Genomic DNA, 24,106 nt, shown 5'->3' with positions numbered 1-24,106 from the left:
TTCCTAGCCATGAAAGAAACAGTCTTGCCCTGCTGGCTGGTATGATGTGTTGCCTCACCACAGGCCCAAAGCAACCAGCCCAGTCAATTGTGGACTGGAACCTTAAAAATTGTAAGCCAAAATAGAACTTTACTAAGTTAATTATCTCAGGTATTTCATTATAAGTGATGGGAAGCTAATATAGGTATTATTCTAGATATTCAAGCAATAAATAAAACAGAGCTAACTACCCTCATTCTAGAGGACAAAGATAATAAACATAAATTAGTAAGCTACAAACTTAAAATATTCGGTAAGAACTATCATAGAAAATGATGAAGGAGAAAGGTAGGCTAAGGACTGATTTATGGTAGGCAGTACAGTTTAAAAACTAGTGATATAGGATTATTTTACATATGTGTAATCTTGAGAGATTGCCTGCCTGATAAATAAATAGTATTCAAATTATTCCAAGTGAAATGTTTCAAATTGATCAGAAAAAAATTATCAAGGAAAACTGAGAAAGAATACAAATTTCTTCAAAGCTAAAGGAGGAGTAAAGGCTTTACTATCACTATTCTGTGTTTTCTAGTAATGTATACTTTCCCTTTGAAAACATCATTTATCAAATCTGTACATTTATACTGTGTGCATAATTATTTGATGAATTTTATTTCCATCATCAAATTACAAGCAATACTTATGCAGGGAATGTTTCTGCTTCTTGCCTTTAACACAGTCTCTGGCACACACTGGTATTCAGTAAATATTTGCTAAACATTGCTAATATTGACTTAGTTTAGTCTTTATAACAACTTCCACTCTGATCAATAGTTAGAATGAAAATCAATGACTCAAATATAGTTCCTATGCCCAAAGGAAATATAGTAGAGTGTATATTTGGCATTCTATTCACCCTACTCTTAATGAGACAAATAGACAACCAAAAGAGAACCCAAATTATGAACCACTCTCAGTTCTTTATAAAAGCATACATCTAGAAATCTATTTCTACTTTAAAATTTCATTATGTAGTGTGGGAAACTCTTGGGACCCCCAAAGCCTCTTGGAAAGGAGCGGAGTCAGTGTAGCTTTTGTGCAACAGCCCTAAGAGAGATTGCAACAGTCCAAGAGGACAGTTGCTGAACTCCCCTGTTCTCTCTCTGCGTGGGACCAGGAAGACCCAGTCCTGAGAACATGATGTTCTGCACTTGGGCTTGTAGCCATGGCAACCTGACAGCCGATCCCAGTACAGAGCTCAAGGGAGACCTGGGGACTGCCACATACTCTTTCCTGCTTTTCTGCACTGCTAAAATACTCTCTTGAGAAAATAAACTGAGCCATTGCTGCCCGGCACAACCCCAAGTTCATGTCGTTATTTGCTGCCCGAGCACCCAAGATCAGAGTTGGAGCCCCTGCTGCAGCTGGACTGCAGTGATGTAGATTAAATGCATTATTAATTAGAAAAAATTCATAAAGCCACACATACTTTTAAGTGAAAGTTAAGAAATATATGTTGAAGCCAAAAGACCTGTAATGACTAACTTCGTGATGAAGGAAAAATAGTATACCAGTTTTAAAATCCTAAATTTCTCTAACTCAGGCTTTCATGTTCAAAAATATGACTAAAACTTGAGTGCTGTGACTCAAACTATGAGTTAGTACTGACAATACAAACTTAGACACATATAATTCATTATAAACCTAGATCAACACAATAAAGACTAATAAACACAATTAAAAATTCTTTAATATATTAAAGTATCACACAGAAAAACATTTTACTGACCTCCACAACAGTACAAAATTTCATTGACTTTAGTTATTGATAGCCACAGAATAACAGTATCTACTATGAAGAGCAAATTAAGCAAAGCAAGAGCAGCTACTCTATAACTTGGAAATAAAATTCATTAGTGAGCAAGCTGGTAACAATTTCATTGCTACAGATGCCACTGGACTTGGATGCTTATTATTTTTGAATATTAAAAGATGTTCTGGATTGAATCTGATTTCAGGAAAATAACAACAAAAATGTATTTTTAAGACCTCTATCAGCACAGTCAATAATCACTATGATTCTTGAACACTCAACTGTACTTTTCTCAAATGACATGCATCCAGTGATTCTTCAAGGAAAGGTAAACCTTATTTTCTTAATTAGTTCAGTAGAAGAAGTCCTACTAAGTTAATACACTCTAAATTAACTTAACCAGACTAATTAAGACTAGACTGCTAAAAAGGAAATTCAGAAAATTATAATTCCTTTTAGATGGGCTTTTGACTGTTGCCTTCAGGGTTTTAGGCCACGTTCATAAACACAAATGACTAAAAGCTCAATTATTCATAAATCTGTATTAAACTCTTTAATCAACCTTCTTCATTATAAAAGACAAAAAAACAAACAAGAAAAATGAGTTATTAGTAAACCCACAGTTGAGGTAATTATAGAACACACACCAACAGCAAAAAAAAAAAAAAAAAAAAAAAAAAAAAAAGAGGCACATTGCCATTTGGCCATCCACGAAGTCATTTAAATTTATTTTGCTTTTCCATATGATTTTGAAAATACAGGTAAAAAACTAGATAAATGGAATAGTACAAAATATGAGACTGAAAATAAGAGAAAAGAAATATTGGAGGCAGCATGCAATGTGGGTATAGCTATAAAAACAACAAAACAAAATAAAACTTAGGTCTTTCCCTAATTTAAAACAAAAAACCAGCTTACTAGCTTACTGAGATGGGTGAGAAGGGTAACATGTCCTTTCCAGATACTTTTTTGGGCTACCTGAAAGACAATCCTCCCTAAAGAAGTTGGTGTTCCTACATGGTCAGAACTTTCTAAATAATGTAAACTATAGCACTATAAAGACAGAACGTCTCTACTCCTCCAGAGTCATTTTCTCTAATTTTACAGTTAAAAAAGCCTGGAGACTCTTCATATGTCCCAAGGAGGCAAATGCTTACATTGTGGAGTAAATGCTCCAGTACTTTGCTTAGCAGGCAGTCGTTTACATTCCAAGAGTAAAAGATAAAATCCTCAGGCAGATCAGTCAGCCTACTTCTTTCTTTTTTCTACTTGTGCCCACAGCTCCTATAGAAGCTCAGAGTTTCATAATTTTACATATTACTTGTGGTGCAACTTTTATACATTTAGGAAGCTCACTCCCACCATACTGTCCTATGTGGAGCTAGGAAGAAGCAACACAAGATACTCTATGAATAAATACAAGGTCTGTCCCCTAAACCAAGTGGTTAGCTTGTGTATATGTGTGTACAATGAAGTCAGTCTAAGGTAAGCTGACTTAGTGACAGGTAGGGTAGTATCACTTATCAAATATATTACCATGTAAGTCCAAATATCAGGTAGAAACCAGCTAACAAAGGGATTTGTTCTATAAAATATATAATGTTCTATAAAATATATAAACAAGTATGGAATTAACTTCTGACATTTAATGTAACATATTTTGAATAGCAGTTCAGAGAACTGGCTATGGCTTTATAGAAACCAGAAAAATGATCATAAGTAGTCAAATGCTGTTTGAGTACTACCCAATTCTATATTTCAACAATATAGAATTGTAATGGAAGGAATTTTCCCATGACAACTTACAGCTAGCTGTCTTAGAAGTCTATAGAAAAATTTCCCTAATCACATGCTATTACCAACAAATGCTGGGAAAATATCTGGGGTGTATATAAAGATACTAAAGAAACTGAATTTGTAGCCTCAAAATTCATAAACATCAGCTGGGCGTAATCACAAATACCTGGAATGCTAGCATTCACTTGGAAGGTTCAGGAAGGAAAATGGAGAGTATGAAGTCAACCTGGACGACATAAAGGAACTGCGTCTCCAAAAAAAAAAAAAAAAACAAACAAACAAAACTGGGGGCAGGGAGTTGAGAGGGTGGTCCTGGGGTTGGAACTCAGGACCTCGCACTTGCTAGGTATTCACTCTACCACTTGATCCATGCCCCATCCCTTTTTGCTTTAATTAGTTTTCAAATAGGGTATCAAGATTATGCCCAGGCTGGCCTGTGACCAGGATCCTCCTATTTAGGTCTCTCCCATAGCTGAGATGACAGGTGCACAACACCACACCAAGCTTATTGGTTGAGATAGAGTCTCACTAACTTTTTGCCCAGTCTTGATCTCTACCTATCAAGTGAAAAAAACAATTCCTAAACAGCATTTTGAGAGAAACTGTTCCATAGTACTCCGTCAATTTGTGCTGTAATTTCAGAACTTACTAAATAATGGTTTAAAGGCCATTTTAAAAGAGCAAATGCCTAAATGTATGTATATGCTTGTACCTGTCTACATGTGCCAAAAGAAAATTCAATGTACTTCATGGGGATAGAAATACATTAGCTTTCTTTTTACATCTTTGCATTGACTTACTTGTTATATTATATGGGTTCAGTAGCTTCAGAGGACAAGTGATATTAACAGCAATGAAGGAAAATGTAAAATTAATATTCCTTGTTAAAAACCATTCCTTTTAAAATGAGAACAACACTATGGTTAATAAAAGAGCTGGGGAATATCATCTTAAGAAAAGTTAGCCAGGCTCAGAAGGCCAAAAATCGTATGTTCTCCCTTGTATGTAGATTATAGACCTGAAACCATTACAGTAATATTATTAGACATGGGTCACATGCTAAGAGGAGAACGTGTACAGGAGGAATAGGGAAAGGGAAGGAAACCTAAAACTTGAAAGTGTTTGATGTGTCCACTGTAGAGGAGCTAATAAAGTAATCTTAAACTGAGAGAGGTCCCTATGGGAAGGTGAGTGGGAAGTAGTGAGGAGGTCTGGTAGAGATGAACCAAAGTGTGTTGTAACACACATGTGCATGGAAACAATGTTAGGAATCTCTCTGTACAGCTATTTTTATCTCAAGCTAGCAAAAATGCTATGTCTTTCTTATTATTGCTTATGTGTTCTCTTCAACAAAACTGGAGAAGAGGGCAGAACAGGATCTGCTGGAAGTGAGTGGAGTGGGGAGAGGGGGAGGGGGATGGGGAGCAGGGGGAGAAGTGACCCAAACAATGTATGCACATATGAATAAATGAATAAACAATAAAAAATAATGGAAACTTTTGTATATAAAATTTTAGGATTATAATTGACTGCTCTCATAAAACTATAGTTCAGAAAAAGTTAAACTCTCTCTGCTCTTTTACAAATGTAATTTTTAAATGGTCCAAAAGTAGCTCCTAAAGGACTTAATGAATGGAAATAAAAGAAAGAAACAAGATATTAACTTAAAATAACTTGTGGCAAAAATGACAAAACTATCAAAAATAGCTATGTTAGATGGTATCTTAAATTAGGAGAAATGAGATAATTTAATACTTCTAATGGAAAGGACTAGATGAAATAATAATGAGCAAATTTAAATACTGAAACATTTTTAAGGGGAATAGTAATAGTCACATTTTTTTGTTGTTCTTCATAGCCCACAGGGGAAAACTAAATTCCTTAAGCCAGAAAAAATCAAAGCCACCCTAGTATTGTTCCACATTTTTAGGTTCTTCTCTCCTCAGTCTCAATATTCAGCTTATCATGGAACTAAGGATTATCTTGTTGATTTTCCACAGACTTCTTTTGCCCTTAATCCTGTAAGAATAAGTTCAGACTTAAAACTATCTTGCCTCCTGTTCATTTACTCATCAAACACTAGCAGAGCACTGGTTGTGCACCAGGTACTGGTGAGGCCATGAGAACACAATGGTGAACAATATCCAGAGATTAGCAACTTTCCTAATGGGACTTATGATCCTACTAGGAAGAGAGACATTATTAAAAAAACAAAGCTAGGAAACGTGTAAAACTTAGCTATATGTATTATATGAAGAAGATACACAGTGCTATACACAATTCACAATACTGAGGCAAAAAAGTCAGGGAATTTAAAAAAGAGGGCTTCTCATAGAGAGATAGAATCTAAAGGATTTAGTAGAGGAAAACTAAGCAAAGAGAATAAAATGTGGAGCAGAGGAAACAAGTTGTGCAAAAGTCTAGAGGTAAGTGAACAAGTGCCACTACAATAAGAGAGAAAAGATGGCATGGGAGGTGAAGAGTGGAAGTGAGGGAGAGGCGTCTGATGAAGCTGGAAGGCGGGAATGGCCAAACACTATGGGAACCCCTAGGAGCTTCTGAAAGAGCTTTAGGAATTATAACGTCACACACATTGCAGCTGTGTTTTGCAAGAATCATTCTAGTAGCTTCAGCACACAGAGCAGCTAGAAGAGGGCCAGAATGGATGCTGAATCATTCTAGTAGCTTCAGCACACAGAGCAGCTAGAAGAGGGCCAGAATGGATGCATCCCATCTACCAGCTGGGACGTGGCTAGAATATACCTGAATGCCTGATGGTTGCTTGGACTAGGTGATGGTTGTAATCGTGCAGGAGAATGAGGAGATGGAGAAAAATGGCCGTATGTGAGAGATACTTAGGAGGTAAAATAGGCATTAGAAAGAGCACAAATGAGACGGAGGTAGAGTTGACTAGGATGATCTTTAAGTTTTTCACTTCCAGAACAAAATCTCACTGAACCAAAAAATAGTGGAAAATCCCTGGTTCAGAGGGAATATTTTGAATGTGATTCAGACATACTGTACTTGAGATACCTAAGGGGAAAGGCAACATAGATAATATTGGTCTAGAGTTCAGAAAAGAGGGAATTTAAATGCATGTGTTATTTCTACAACGATCATAACTGAATTAGAATGAAACTATAAGAGCAGTAAATGTAAAAAGGATGTAGGACCGAGCCAGATAGGGGAGGAAAAGGCTGCAAAGAAAACCCCAAAAGAATGTCAAAGAGATTAGAGGATATAGAAAAAAAAAGAAGAGCTTTGTATTACAAGAGCTATGTAAAGAAAGGTAGCATATACCTGTAGTTCCAGCCTTTCATGAGACTAAGGAGGTGGGTAACTTGAGCCCAAGAGTGTGAGACTAACCTAACAACACACTGAGACTCAGTCTCTAAAAATGAGACTGTGCGGGGCTGGGGGAAAGAAATCAGCAGTTTGCACATATTTCCACTTCTAAAACTTTTAGAAGAAAGGTAATCTCTTGATTATTCTATTCTCAACTATGAGATCAGGTCATTAGGAAATTTTGCCTTAAAAATAAACCTTGTTATTAAGAACGTGAGGTTGATACTTAAAATCTGCTAATCACCATTGGCGTTGGTCCTTGAAAGGCTGAAAAGCATACCAACTATGACAACACAATTTCACATGTTCCTGTTATGCACATGTGATCATGTTTGCCACCATACTTTTACTTTTCATGCATAAATATTTATATCAGCTTTATTCACATAATCCAAAATGAAGACAATCTAAAGATGAATAAACAAACTGTGATACATTTTGTGATACAAAATGCTGATTTCTCTCCCTCCACCCTCACACAGTCTCTTTTTGGAGACGACTACTAAGCAATTATAAAGAACTAAATACTGATATGTACACAACCTGGATGAACGTCCAGAGAACAATGTAAATGAAAAAGTCCATCGATCTCAAAAGATTACATACACTATGGTTCCACTTATATAACATTCTTAAAGTGATAAAATTACAGAACAGAGACTAGAGTAGTGGTTGCCCAGGGTTAAGGATGGGGTCACCATACTTTTAGATCATTCTAATAGCATAGTAGCATAAATAATGCATGTCCCCTGGATTTTCTTTTAAAGAAACATAGATGATTTTGTCATCTCAAAAATCAATTCATTTCTCCATTGTTTAAATGTGAATGCTTCTTCAAATAATTATGTAGGACAAAAAAATAAATGCAGCATGCCTGTGATCCTAGCTACCTGGAGGCAGGGGTAGGAGAATGGTCTGAGGCAGGCTCTGTATAAAAGTGAGAGACCCTACCTGAAAAATAATTGAAGTAAAAAAGTCTGGCGGAGTGGCTCAAGTGGTAGCATCCCTGCCTAGCAAGTCTGAGGCCTTGAACTCAAGCCCAGTATTGCCAAAAGAGGTAAAATATTAGAAATAAAAAAATAATCTTTGGTGTCTTTCTGAAGATATTCACATTCACCCTCTTTAAAGACTGCACACAGCTTCAGCTTGGAAACATATCCACATGAAACAGTATCATTTAAACTGACTAAAGTTTCTAGTTAGAGAGAAGAGACAAGTATTTATCTAAGTCACTTAATACCAGAGAGGAAGGAAAGCTCAATAATCAGTGATAAAATAGCACTCTACACAAAAAGAATTAGTAGAACAGGTCTTGCTCACCTTCAACCTCAGCTGAAAAGGTGAATTTATTAGCATCCCAAATATACAACATATGGACACCAGAAACAATCTAACAGCTGACAGCGCTAAGATGTTATTGCTCTTAAAGCATAATGGCCAGTTTTCAAAATCTAACTAGTAAATTTTTGGTTAAATTATTATTGACAAATTTTCATAATACTGTACTGGAAATTCCTTCATGACAGTGATATTCTCTTGGTCTTCGCTTAAACCAACTGTTCATGTCAACTCACAACTACTTGGCATCTGACCAAAATGGGAAGTTCACGCACTTCCAACTGTATATCCTTTTTAAAATTATTATTGTTTGGATGACTGGAGTTTGAACTGAGGACTTTGTGCTTTGTATACAAGTGCTCTACCACTTAAGACCCAGCCCTTTTTGCTTTAGTTATTTTCAGATAGGGTCTCACACCTTTGACTGCCTGGGGACAGCCTGAAGCTGCAAACCTCCTACCTATGCCTCTCATGTAGCTGGGATTACAGGCATGTACTCTCATACCCAGCTTGTTTGTTGACATGGGGTCTTGCTAACTTTTTGCCTAGGTTGGCTTTGAACCAACACCCTCCCGGTCTCTGCCTCCCAAATAACTGTGATTACAGATGTGAACCACCATGTCCAGCTTCATCACTTTATTATAAGCACCTCACCTATATGGAAATATCACAATGAAACCCCTGTGTACAATTAATACAAATTCTAAATTACTGTTAAATTATTAGGTAAATGAATAGCCTCAATGCCTATCTTCTGCATCTTCAGAAAGGAACTCTATTAATGAAAGAGAAGTGCATAAGGAAAAATATCAACTATTTTTGCATATCAGTTGTATGCAGATATACTGAAGAAATCCTTATCTTATATACAAATATTAAAAGAAAAAGTTCTAAGCAAATACTAGTAATCCTAATTGAAAAGTGAAATAGAGAATTCAACAGTACCAAAAACTTTTACCTGTGAAATATGGAGGATAAAGAAATTTTAATTTGATAAAACACTCAGCAGACCCTTTTTTTGTGTGTGCAGGGAATAGGTTTCAAGGGTTTCAAGGCTAGAGGTTTAGTAATTGTTCCTTTAGGTTTTCTTACAGTTAAAAACCCTGGAAATATTTCTATTAGTATTACAACTTTTAGTGCTAAAGATGAAGGAGAAATGTCTTTAGTTCTTGTCCTGATGATTAAATATTTCCTTAGGATTCTTGTTTTCATATACCATTGGGATTATGCTTCATGAAGTTGCAGGAACAACAAATAATTAAAAAAAATAAATCAAGGTGCAGGGGTGTGGGAGTACATGCCTATGTACTGACCTACATGGGAGGCATACATATGAGGATTGCAACCCAGAAAAAAAACGAGACCTTACTGAAAAACAAGTAAAGCAATAAAGGGATGGGAGCATGGCTCAAGTGGAAGAGGGCTGCCTGGTAAGTAAGAGCCCCTGATTTTAAACCCCAATGCCATCAAAAACAAACAATAATAATAATAATAATTCAAATAATTCAGAAATATAAGTCATATTAGATAAATTTGATTTGACAGAAGCATTGGTACCAAGAATGAGAGATGCTTGCATCTGTAGGATAAAAACTTATTCAGGCAAAAGTGTCAATGGAAATTTCAATTATTAGAATTAGCATGGGAGAATTTGTTTTGATTGTACATAATTATTTTCTTTCACATAACCTGAGAAATAATGTTAAGAAAGAAAAACAATTACCTTCAGATAGTAAAAATCTATAATTATTAGTCAATTTAAAGGTAGTTTCTGATTAGAATAAGAAATGACAAAAAACTTACAAATAATGAGAGAAGAGATTATAAATCACACAACTAAGTAAAGGCTAGTGTCTAGCATAAATCAAATGATTAGGTCTTTTTTCCTGTTGAATACTATGAAGCCTTTTGTTCCTTAAATTGCAGGTAGGTTTTGAGTAAGAAGCTATTAAATCAGGATCTCAAGGTTTTTTTTTTTTTGACAGTTAAGAAAACCAAGCTAACTTACTAAATATGTTATAATATGAGGACGTTCCTAATTTCTTTTCCTATCACTGTAGCAAAGCTTGTGTAACAAGAATAATCTCAATAGAGTTAAGGCATCAATTATTTTCCCATTCTGCAAGCTACACAGGAGGAGGGGAATTACTAACAGAAATGATAAAGCTGTACTTGCATTTGATAACACAAAGAGAAGCTTACAAATGAGATGTCTCATTAGTTTGAGCAGATGGATCAAAATTAAAGGCTGAATTGCCAACTTTTAATTTCCCAGTAGCTAAGAAGAACTTGAAGTCTTGCAGAGTAGGACTGTTGAAAAATCAACATGAAAAGCTTTTCTCCATCTGTCATCACACATGCCTGAGTGGAACACAACTGCCTCCTACTGTTTTAATACTTTTAAGGCAAAGCTGCACATAAAATCCATTAAGTACACGAGTACACAAGTTTAGATGATGGGTATACTGAAACCCATGTAATAGTATGATCAGAGAATGTCAGCATGGCGTTTGAAGTTAACACAAATGTGGAGGCATAAAATGAATTCATTTGTATAGTTAAGAGGAAATTGTTAATTTTTAGCATGAATACTGCTTAGTTGCCTGAGAGTCATAATTTTATACATGTTTCAATCTTCTTAATACTGATCTGAAAAGTGGCTGTTCTGATAAAATCAAAGTACTTAGGAAAATCAAAGTAGGGAGAAATCTAAAAAAACTTGAAGGCAGAAGTATTCACTGAAGGTATTTTTTTTTTTTTAAACTGGAGGAGCGAGGGTGAAATGAGGTGGTTCTGGGGAAAAATTCCATTCATCTTCTTGGAATAGAATAGACTGATTTACGTCTTTCTTACTACTGTATACTAAGTGCTAAGGTATATTCAAAAGGCAATAAAACAGTTTTCTTAATAAAGAAATTTCTTAAATACACTAAATGTGCAGTTAGTTAAAACCATAACTGAATGATCAAATATATTGATAGATGATAGATAGATGTAAATAGATATAAATACATACATATAGAGACATAATTTATCATGCTTATGCATATAACAAAATATTTAAACTGAAAGCCTCTTAGAATAAAGCACATACAGTAAAACTTTTTAGTCAGAAGAAGTGGGTAAAAATATAATTGAGTTAATTTGGCTGTGAGCTTTCCAGATAAGGTGAAAAGGTTGTTGAACTGCATATTTTAAAATTTTCTGACAGATGGATACATATGAATTCATTTAGTTAAAATTATCATTGGGAACCTTATACAAGACAGCCAGTGACAGGGATAACATTATCTTCAACTTCAATTATGGGTGAAAAAACACAATTCAGAAGTTCTTTTCTGATCTTCTAATAAAAACATAGGCTATAGTACCATAGTTTAGGTAAGGTGTCTCTTCAAAAAGATTATAAAAGGGAAAAATAATTCTGTGAGGGGTTCTAAAGCCCTGAAAACAAAACCCTACATGAGTCTTGTGTCAGTGACTAATACGAAGTATCAACTCTTGTGTGATGGAATCAATGAAGGACTGTGCCAACCATGTTGAATTAGATATTTACCCCAGTTTCCAAAATCAAAACATGTATGTGTCCTGCTATTCAAGTATCTATAACTGCAAATTTCCGTGCTAAGCATACTGCAAAACCATTCAGCAGAAGCTGCCTCTTCTCAAGCTAAATAGTCTTATCAGCCAAATAGTAGTTGGCAGATCAATTTACAAGTACGAGACTTAGAGTAATCCTTTAGAAAAGGCTGATACAGTAAAAGATTTAAGTAGTGGGGAATTTTTTCAGAGCTACTTACTCATATAATATAGGGAATTAAAGACAGGAAAACAGTAAGAGCTTTCTTCTTGGATTATGTGACAAAAGAACTTTTAAGTTATTTCCATAAAGGTAATCATCCTACATGGCCTGATCATTGTATGAAATCAGTACTCATAAGACACCAGCGTGGGCTTTGTAACACTACCAACACTAGAGGCAAATTTCAACTAGAGTGACACAGTCCCCATGTACTTTGTATTTCCTATTATCCTTGACTCACTGTGTGTGTTACATCTTTTAAGACAGGGAATTCATATTTATCACAACGTTAATGTAAATGATCCTGTACTAGAAGCTAACCTACAAGTGTTTCCTCAACACCAAAGAATACAGAATAACAATTATTTATATAGCATTTACATTGTTATAAGTAATCCAGAGATGATTTAAAGTATATGGGAGAATATGCATAGGTTATATGGAAAACTATAAGCAAATACCATTTTAAATAAAAAACTTGAGCACCAGTGGACTTTTGTATCTTTAGGGGTCCTGGAACGAATCCTCTGTGAATATCAAGGGGCAAATGTAACATGGTATCTATTTGGTCACTAAGTGCTGTGATAGAACAATAATGACCACATCAATTTCTTTAATTCTAGAAGTAACATAATAACATTCCTATTGGTGGCTTAAAATTTTTCATAATACTTGCAAGGCTGTTCATTTACAAAACATACCATAAGGCGCAATGGGTATTTTCCTGGCTAGAGTCAAAATATAAAATAGCCATTACGTGTTCCATCATAAAGTATTTTATTTCTATTATTTAGAAAGGAAAAATATTTAACAGTATCTATGAAAAATTTCATTTTAATGAAAAGAAACTGAGTATCATTTTATTAAAAATTAATTTGTATTTTCATTTTCATTTTAATCTGATTTCATTATAAATGAAAATTTTTGTATAAATTTCATTACAAATGAAATTCATCATAGATTAATAAAGGTTCTCTTGTGATAAAAGAAATTTCCTCACAATTAAAATTAAATGTGAAATGTAATTAACTCAGAATCCAAAAGTAAATGAAGTACCAGAATAGTCAACATAGTATTGAAAGTGAAAAACAAAGTTAAAGGGCCTGAACATGTTTATTTTTCATAGAACCTCACTTTCTTCATCCGTCAAGTGAGGATAATAGTACCTGCCTCATAGGGTGCTGAGAGAATTCAATTAGAAAATAAGAGATCATTTTATCAGTTTCAGGCATTTTAGTAAGTCTGAGAAAAGAACAAATACTATTACTCATCATTTTAAATCAATTTACATTCAATTTAAAATAATCCAGGTTTGTTATATTTCAATTGAAATAATACTGATAAGATAAAATTTTTAAAAATTTAAAAACAAATTGAGGAAAAGAAGAAGCAAAATAAACATTAACTGAATGAGTGATCATATACAGTATTTAGACTTATAAAATTAATAATGATATGACCTGATTATAACAGGGGACTGTCTGGGGGAACGAGTAGGTGGGGTAAGGGGGAAAGGAGAGTGTGTACTATTACAGAGTACATTATATATTATGTGGATATATATTATATATACATAGCTTTACATATATACACATAATATATAATATATATTGTACACATATATTATATGTGTGAAAATCACATAAAGAAACTCAGCAAAACTGTGAAAAAGGAGAGGGGAAGAGAGATAAAGGCTGAGATGTGGTGAATTTGATCAAAGTACATTACGTGCATATTGTAAATATCACAATGAAACCCCTTTGTAGAACTAATTTATGCTAATAAAATTAAGCTTAAAAAGATTAGTAGGAAAACAGATTTTCCAACTGTTTCCTAAAAAGAGGGAAATGTTTCAAGGATGTTCAGTATGTGGTGTGCCATGCAATCAAATCCAACTTGATTTGTTAAATATATATTTGTTTCATATATATTTATATATTTTATAAATAAGACTTGGTCTAGGGAAGAATTCTCTTGCACATAAAAGGAATTAAAAAAAACAAAGAGCTAAAACATACTTCACATCATAAAAAGTAACACTGTATGAATAAATAAATAAATATCCTCTAATGAAAGTAAGCTTAACCAGCTGAGTGTGGTGGTTCACACCTGTAATCACATCACTAAGGAGGCTGAGGTAGGGAGATCATGAGTTGTGGTCAGCCTGGACTACATAACAATATTCTCTCTCAAAAAAAATCTCCCAAAATTAGCCAGACCACCATGGCACACACCTGTAATCCTAGCTACTTAGAAGGCTGAGATTTGGAGGACTACAATTCGAGGCCAGCCCAGGGAAGGTAGAGTGGGAGAGGCAGGAAACTCCTGAGACCCCATCTCAACAGGAGGGGAAAAAATAAGAAAGCTGGTCTTGGTGGCATGTACCCGTCATCCCAGCTATTGTGGGGAGCATAGATAGAAAGACTGTGCTCCAGGACAGTTCAGGAAAGCAAGACCCTATTTCCAAAATAACCAGAGCAAAAAGGGCTGGAGTAATAGCTCAAATATTTGAGTGTCAAGCATCAAACCCCAGGACCAACAAAAAAATAGTAAATTAAAACTAAAGTTACCCAAAGAAACAAAAGCCACTGGGTAATGATTAACTTTTATATAAGCAATATTATTATTTAACTTTTTTTTGTGGTGCTAAGGAACAAAGAGCCTTGCACATACCAAGCCATATCACAGCCCCAAACAGCTTAATTTTCAAACACCATAAAGCAGCACAAAAATTATCATACATATTCAATTAATATTACCTTTAAGAAAACAGTAAGAATAATGTAACAGAAATGCTTTTCCATTACATAACAAAATGTGAATTACAGTTTTTAAGTTGTGAAAGAAGGTTGGTGATTTTTCAAAAGATTAAAAAGAAAAGAAATATGAAGGATGAAAAATTTTTTCTTAAGTATTTAGTAAAAATACCAAACAAAATAGCATGGCATATCAAGGTTGGGATGTCAGTGTCATCAATGAATACTCTGATGACTGATATGGTTACTCATCTGCATGAAACAGTTATTAAGAAGTAAAACCTCTGACTTGCTAGGCATGGTGGAACATGTTTGTAATCCCATCCATTTCAGAGGCAGAGATGTGAGGGTCTTGGTTTGAGGTTAACCCAGGCAAAATTTAACAAGGTCCTATTTCAAAACAAGCAAGTTGTGGTGGCATACTCCTGTAATGCCAGCTATGTGGGAAATAAGAGTATGATGACCACAATGAAGGCCAACCTGGGCAAAAAGCAGGAGATCCTATTTGAAGAATAAACTAGAACAAAGTGGGCTAGGTGTGTAACTCATAACAGAGCACTTGCCTAGCAAGCACCAGGCCTTTTCAAACCTAGTACCACCATAAATAAATAAATAAATAAATAAACAAACAAATAAATAAATAAAACCTTTAAGTACTGTCTCAGAATTCAAGAAAAAATTTTAAGTGAAGAAACTAAAAATTAATAATTTTAACATTCAGCATTTTCTAAAAAGGTACAAATTCAGTTTACCTGATGTCCAGCCTTTACTTGCTTCAAAACGCTTTCATAGCAAACTTCATCCATATTATTCAACTGCTGCATCTTAAAGTTTTAAAAATGCAAAAATTATCAAATGAAGCAAATATAAGCTTTCTACCTACAAATAAAACTTTACCAATTATAATGTAACGTAAAAAAATCCTTCAGACTAATTAGAATACAGAAGTGACAAATGCAATATAAACACCATAGAAAACTCATAAGAAACAAACACAAGCAATAAAAAAGAAACAAATAAAATACCTTAAACCACAGCTTCAGAATACCATCTAAGAGCACCAAGTTTTAAAAAGATAGCATCTTTAAGGATAATATGCTGGTTAAACATATTTTAGAAAAAAAGTTAAATGTCTCACTGCTTTTCCTAGAAAAGTCCATTCTTTAGGGTTTTTCCCTCTATTTCATTCCATAATTTACCCAGCTTTCATTTGTAATTCTTGAAACTAAGAACACTACAGGTTGAATAGCAAGTGACACTGAGAGCTAAGAAATCATCGCTGCAATATATGTGGAGGAAGGTAACTATTATTCTGTAGAAACAGTTTTCAGATTAACACAACACCTAATATATAAACCGTGAATTCAGAAAGAGCCTCACTTTCCCTATTAATGATAAAAAAGCTTCTAATCAAAAAGGAAAGTGGTCAGGCTGGTGGAGTGGCTCAAATGGTAGAGCACTGGCCTACCAAGCATGAGGCCCTGAGTTCAAAATCCAGTACAGGTCAAAATGAAAAAAGAAAAAAAAAACCACGAAGTGACTAACACATAGTAATAGTTACATGACTCATGATTTCACATTTATCAGTAACAGTTTGGAGAGATAAGAAGTGTCGTGGATATCTGAAATGACTACCATTAGGAATTTTTGTTTCAATAAGGTATATACTTTAAAATTCTTTAAGTTTATGACTATTTAAGTAGAACGAAATGGTAAGAAGTAACTGACTCCCATTAATGATTTGAAAAACAATCTGACCCCTCCAAAATAAATCCTGGTAACTTTTTCAGTGTATTTTGGGTTGGCCAAAGACATTATTTCAAATTGGAAGTATCACTCACACTACTTTCTCACATTTTTCCATAAGAACTGAATCTAGCATCAGCTTCTGAATGAAACTCTAATAAATCTACAAGGATTACTTTTAATAATAAATGATAAAGTAAAAATTGGCTTAAAAACATATTAACAACATCCTGAAGAAATGTTTAATGATTACCAACTACGTATTTCAACTGAGTATAAAATTAATAAATGTTAGCAAGACAAAATCTGTATTTATAACATATATTGTTTATACTACATAAGATATATAATTGTAAAAATTTATCTAATTCCTAAACCTTAAAAATAATTATGACAGTTCATGTAATACCATTTTGTTCATCATTATAATAACATATTGTGATGGAAAATACTTTAAATTTAATTAGCTTTAAGTGATTTATCAATTTGTATGATGCAGTTGAAAGAAAATAAGGTTCAAAATAGCTGAAACAATTTTCTTCTTTTAATATCTCTGTGATAACCATCTGCTGTCATTTAAATTACAAAGCGAAAAAGTCTAGAAAGTTTTGCATTTATTCCAATGACACATTCAAATAAGTAATTAAAAATATGAGACAATACTGAGGAAAATAAGCAGCACATAATACTGAGCCCTTGAAACAATTAATAAAATCAAAATATGCATACCATAACTACTATATTGCAAATACTTTGTTTATAAATCTGAAGAGGATTCCTGTAAATTGATAGATACCTCACTCTATGCAAGTTGGTGCATAGTATCTGTTGCAGTAAGTCATTTCTGAAATTTATTAGCTGAATGTTTTACTTATAGAAGAATGAAGTAAAAATGGCTGTTCTACTTACTTGTAAAATTGTTTTTAGACAAGAAGCAATATAATACATAAAAGACTGAGTATGACATAATAATATGTTCCATCTTGTGAATATTATCATATTTGTTGAACAGAATGCTAAATGATAAATTTTAAACAAAATAAAGTTATCCTTCACATTATATAAGTTTAGAATAAATACACTAAGTGCAAATGACATGTGGTAGGACTCTTAAAGGAATTAGATGAAATTTTTACAGCAATGTAAAGAGTTTTACAAATGCCACTTACATATAGATAATATGATCATTACAAACATTGTGAGTCCAACACAAAACCTTCCCTGGGAGGTGCTACTATGAAACTATTCTTCACTTTCAAATGAGGTATATTCATTATTTTAAATGAGCATTATATTGAAATATGTATCACTTATTTATTTAGAATTTTTATTATTTCACAATGCCCTCCAATTAAATCAAAGTAATTTTTTGAAACTTGTAACAACTGAAAATACATAATCTGGGCTTAAAATAGGAATGCAAATTACTACAAGAAACTTTCGATGGGAGGACTTACTGTTACCAATTTATATTTATTTATTTATTCATATGTGCATACATTGTTTAGGCCATTTCTCCCCCTTGACCCCACCCCCTCCCCGGCCCTCTTCCTCTCCCCTCCCCCTCTTACTTCCAAGAAGAACCTGTTCGGCCCTGTTCTCCAACTTTGTTGAAGAGAAGACATGTGCAACAATAGGTCTACTACCAATTTTTAAGTATGCTTGATTTTTTCTGAGTTTTCACATTTGCATGCTACAGAAATGTCTAATCCTAGACAAATATTCAACAGTAAGTCAACAAAAACATTTTAGAGAAGAAAAGAAATGATTATTTACCTTATTTGCACTTTTAATCCCCAAAAATGTTTGTCCAAGAGGTACTGGTCGAAAACGGCCATCAAAGTAGAACAGCCCAATGCAGGGATTAACATGTAAAAACGTAGCAACATCAAGGTAGTTGGGTAAGGTCGCAGACAGTCCAAGAATCCTTATCATGCTCTGTGTGGACTCAACCTATGTGGGTTATTATAATTAAAGGTTGCTTTAATTAAATGTAGCTTAAATTAACTTAACTAAAAACACTTTCATGAATCTTATGAATAAGATCTTCTAAAAACTAGAGAAAGAAATGAGGTCAGAGGTCAACTGACATTCTTATCATGTAAAACTTTATAGTTCATAATTCACAACCATGATTCAGTAGCTACAATACAACTCAGTACCATTGTAGTTAAAAATACACACAGGAAGTTGTATTAAATAACCATAAGAATTTTACGATAATTAAATGTATTGTTAGGTCTGGAAACTCAGTGAATTCCAAAAACTAATCATACAAGGCCTAATTCTATGATTACAATAGGATATACCTAACTAGATAAAACAGGGATGGCCAAATATTCCATTCATTTGGTAGTTAAAATACATCATTATGATTTTAAGATGCAGCTATCAATTTCATAGTAGTTTTCTTAGGAAGCTGTTGATAAGTTTGCTCAGTCTAGCAGATTCAACAGGCTTAAGCAAAGTAGTCCAATGTGCAGAATATTATGCTTCCAGAGTCAGCTATCCATCCACACTGGATTAGCACCCAACCTGTGGCCACTGAAGATGCAGTACTGAATGAGACACACACCCACATAGGCAGAGACTATTTGTAGAAGCATACAGAAGGAGGATCAAAATGGATGATGTTAAGTGAAAATTAAAGTAGAAAACCATAAACCATTTTACCATTAATTTGCTTTCACTAAAGAAATCTTATGGGTATCAACAAAAACCCAAATCAAACATCACCAAAAGCAAAGAATCCTAAATAACAGACAGAATCACCATACCCATACCTATTATTTAAGAAACCTCCTTTATAATGTACAGTAATTATAGTTCTACATAGTGACTGTGGTGACTTGGAAAGAAATGAATGTAATATTTGGTTTAAAAATTATTAAAACACAAAATTTACTAAACCTACTTTTTAAAGCCTTTTGATGTTAAATGAATGATACTCTTGCAAACACCAGGGACATCTTTCTACTAAAAATCCATTTTAAAACAACAACATTTGAAATAAAAGAACACTCTTATCATTACTAAAGTAATTAAGGATTGTAAGAAATACTTCATTTAAAATAGGGAAAGTTTGGGATTTTATTTTCTTCGGCAACTTTAAAAACTCTATAAATCACAGATATCTGTGGAACAAATATTCACTATTGACCCATATATAAATAGCTGTTTGAAGAGTCTTTATAAATAGCTGTTTGAAGAGTCTTTTTTATCATAATCCAAGACTAGGCAGCAAGTTTTTATGATGTTTTCTCTCACATAAAATTTAAGTTTGGACATAAAATTAAGGTCTTCCTACTCACTGAAAGCAAATGTAGTTAAGAAGGCAACTAATATGAGTTCAATATTGTTAAAAACAATAAATTTGTGATTTCTTATGCCTTCATCTTTTACGTATTTGTGAATGCAGTCCTTAACCTGCCATGTAATTTCAGATCATGAGCAGACACTACACTGTATTGGAACAGCTTCTCCATTAGATACAAATGTTGAAGTATGATGTGAAACACTACCATCTACTGGGAACATCCGGTAATCACAAAGAACAAACAAAAACACTAGCTACAATAAAAATAGTTATGAGCATCGCACTAATACTTTGGAAATATGAAAAGAATCACATATACATTTTATCAAGTTGATTCAAATCTAGTGAGAAATATAGATAAAGACAGAATTAACTACAGCACATTGTAAAATTATAAGGAAAACTATGACAAATGCTAAAAATGTGCAAAGAAAGGGAGAATAGAAGGAACGAGAAGATGTGGAATTCTTTCTAATTATGAAACACTTCACATAACTATTATTTGACAGGTTCAAAAGAACACTAGATTTTCTATCAATGCAGTGGGAAAATAAATTCTTTTAAAGCTTGATATTTATATAATCATTAATCTCACAACCAAAACCAAACACAGTCTGCCTTCAAGTAAGATTCATTTCATCTAGAAAAATGGTCAATAGTATTGGAAAGAAAGCAGGGAAAGATGACATAGTTTTGTGTGGCTGCAACCTACGGTAGCTGACATATATTCAGAAGTTAAAATTATAAAGATAGACCAGACTTTAATAATCTCTAATATCCAGGTAAGAAACGGAAAATTTTTCTTAGCATAACAAACAAGTGGGCAAAGGTTTATGAGCATAAATAATGACATAATATGCAATAGAATATAACATTATGGGAGATGACAATCGGCATCTGCATTATATATTAGATATGAAGATATATTGTCATATATTTATGTATTACACAATACATAATTTGTATATGTATTAAACTTATAATTTATATACTTTATATTTATGAATTATAAAGAGAAAATTATATATATTTATAAATGATTTATGAAATAGTTATAAAAATATAATTGCTTTTAAAATATTATACATGATGCATGATATGTTGTGTGTCTGTGTGTGTCTGGGAACACGCACACCCAAAGGATTAGCAGCATTCTACTTTCACTCTGTGGGGGTGCTCACAAAAGAAAGATGTCCTCCTGGTTAAGTCCCTATATAAACATGCGAATGACAGACCTCCTGGCAAATGCACTAATGATATTTACTTGCCCCTTAATGTTCTACAGTGGAGGAAAGTCCTTATCTGTGGAATTCTTTCAGCTGAATGCCCAAGTCTCTCTAGGTGGTTCATTGCAAACAAAATGTAGAATATATAGATTCATGCATCATGGCTTTCTGAAAAAGTCATAAGCTTTTTAAATATCAAGGTATAAAATCAAAATATTTCAGTATCAAAATAGTTCGCTTTTATGTAAAGGATGTCTGGCATGCTTCCTTTTGAAATTTCACATGTAAAATCTAGGCCAGAGCACATCTATAATAGGAAGAAAGGGTCTGGAGGGAGAGATGCAGTTTCAGACTTCTGCATGCTTGACCTGTGTCTCTCAACTACCTGTATCCTTGAAATGATTAACTTGGATATTAGCTAAAACCTCTGAGTTTTATAAATCTTCATTGAATATTTCAACCAATTATACTTTATGCATGCATGTAAACATATTTTTTAATTTTTATGTTAAAAGTGAACATTTCTCAAATACTCCTCCAATTCCACAATCCCACCTCTATGGTAAGAAACTTTTCAGCTTGCTGTATATCCTTTCACAAATATGCACCTCATTGTATGTCTGCCTAAAATCTAAATATAACCAAGAACTTTGTTTTGTCTACCATTAAGAACCTAGACGATGTAGCCAGCAAATGGCAGGTGCTCAGTAAATGTTCATAAATGAAATATTAAATGACTGAAAATATTTACTATATATTTTCATCTTCACCCAAACTGTGATTGTGCTACAAAAACTAGATAGCTTATTTTTTCAGCAAAGAATGTAACATGGATATATTTCAAGACCAGTTCATATGGCTCTACTTCATTCTTTTTAAAGCCTGCAAAATATCATTTCATTGGATGAATATAACTTATTAAACCATTTTTCTATTATTGAACATTTTGGTTGTTTCCAAAATAATTTTTAAAAGGAGAGCTTCAAAAAAGATTGGTAATGATGTCTTTATGAGTCAGTCTGTGCTTTTATTTCCATAGGTTAGATTCAAGGGTTGATTTTAGGGACTGCCTACAAATTCTACTCCATTTTCATTTTTGCTAATCTGATAGAAATATTGATCTGAATTTCTTTTAAATATCTTTTCTATATATCTCAGGACTTTTATTTCTACTGTAAAATGATCATTCTACTTTTTAAAGCCTTTTTCTTATTAATTTATAAAAATCTATTACATATAACTGATATCAAAGATGTTATGTTTACTAATAATTCTTACTTTTTGGTCACTTGTCACTTACATTTTAACTTTTGGGAATGGCATCTTTCTTCACTGGTCAGAAATTTTGAATATTTATATATCCAAGTATGGCACAGGTTTTCTTTGAACCTCTGGAGTCTTGCATGTTGCTTAGATTGCCACTCTGCAGTTACTAAAAAAGACTCTCCTGTGTCTCTTTAGTACACTGAGAGTTTTATTTGATACAATTGAATTATTAATCTATCCAGAAATTTATTGTGGATTTAAACAAACTTGGTTTATACAATATACAACTTCAAGTTTTGTATTCCCCTTTTAATATAAAATTCCTATAAATAGGACTGAATCAGAGATATTTAAGATATGAACTATAAAACAACTGACATCAAACTAGATATTTAGATATTCGGGTGGAGGAAGAATGTTAAGGACAAGAAAAAGTTTGACTATAACTGCAGGGTTTTGGCTTGGGACCAAGTAGAGTGCAATGTCATATACAAGTATACAGAAAAGATGACAGAGTTCTGACATGGTAACAACAAATATGTGAGAGAAATCAAAGTAGAAGCTTGCATAAGGCTAGAGCTCACCAGAAAGATGTATTTAAAACACACACAGAGATGCAATGTTGAGCATCTCTCACCTAAAAATCTGAAATCTAAAATTCTGCAAAATGTAGAACTTTTGGAGTAAAACATAATGCTGGAAATGGAAGATTCTACACCTGACTTCCTATGATAAGGCAAGTCAAAGTCAGAATAAAATTACTTTCAGGCTATGTATCAAAGATGTATATGAAGTGAAAATGAATTTTGTGTTTAGACTTGGCATCATTCCCAAGATATCTCATTATGCATATATAAATATTCCAAAGTAAAAAAAATCTGAATATGAAATAATTCTAGTCCCAAGCATTCTGAATAAGAGATATTCTATCTCTAGAGGCCTCTCTGTCTCTGAACATTTAGGTGACAAAGGCACTAAAGTTTTTCCCAAGGTAAATATTTAGAATGAAAAAATAAGATGGTGAGCGAGAGTCTTAAGAGGCTATGAACATTTCAAGGGTAAAAATAGGAGACAATCCTAAAGAAAGGAAGTAGGAAGCCTGAGAAATAGTAGACAGGGAAGTGAAAGAAAAGAAATCAAGTGGAATTAGGGAATAGGAAGGGGAAAGAAGGGATATATGTGATAGGAGTAAATATGACCAAAGTACCTAAATAAATGTATGAAAATGTCTTAATGAAACCCACTGGTTTGCACAATCAATACAGGCTAAAAATAAACCAACTGGAAAATCAGTGCAGGGTGGCATCATGGAACCAAAGGGGGAAAAGTTTCAAGATTGAAGTAATGATGAGTAATGAAATATTAAAAATTAATATTCTCAAAAGTTAAAAAACAGGTTTGAGAACTACCTTTTGGTGACCCTGGTGAAACATTTTTATTTATATTTAAGCAATGACCAGACTGTAGTGCTTAAGAATGAAAAGGGATATAGTGGATAGAGGCTAATATTTTCAGAAGTGAGGTAGTAAAACACTTTTATAAGCAGAAGTTATTGGAAAGGGATAGGTTTGAAGGAGGCTTTTTGGTAAAGATGAAATGAACTTTGCCATTCTTTTAAGATGAAGAGACAACAGAATTTAAAGATACAGGTAAAGCAAAAGTGGTAACTTAAGAGAGTGAAAGGAATAGGGTCCAAGGCAAAAGGAGAAGGGACCTGTGGAT

At 33.4% G+C, this 24,106-nt stretch overlaps 1 protein-coding gene across 9 annotated transcripts in view; it reads right to left on the bottom strand.

The window, feature by feature from the left end:
* Nucleotides 1–24,106, bottom strand: part of Ascc3 (activating signal cointegrator 1 complex subunit 3) — a 357,473-nt gene that overhangs the window by 198,550 nt on the left and 134,817 nt on the right. For all 9 annotated transcript variants that reach the window (XM_074077814.1, XM_074077822.1, XM_074077820.1 and 6 more), the window contains 2 exons: nt 18,353–18,529; nt 15,583–15,654 (listed from right to left, as the gene is read on the bottom strand). In XM_074077814.1, coding sequence (XP_073933915.1) covers nt 15,583–15,654; nt 18,353–18,529 — 249 coding nt within the window. The remainder of the gene's footprint in view (nt 1–15,582; nt 15,655–18,352; nt 18,530–24,106) is intronic.

The sequence above is a fragment of the Castor canadensis genome, chromosome 1 (assembly GCF_047511655.1).
Source record: "Castor canadensis chromosome 1, mCasCan1.hap1v2, whole genome shotgun sequence".
In the NCBI taxonomy this organism is placed as follows: Eukaryota; Metazoa; Chordata; class Mammalia; order Rodentia; family Castoridae; genus Castor; species Castor canadensis.
This window is presented reverse-complemented; position numbering and strand designations above follow the sequence as displayed.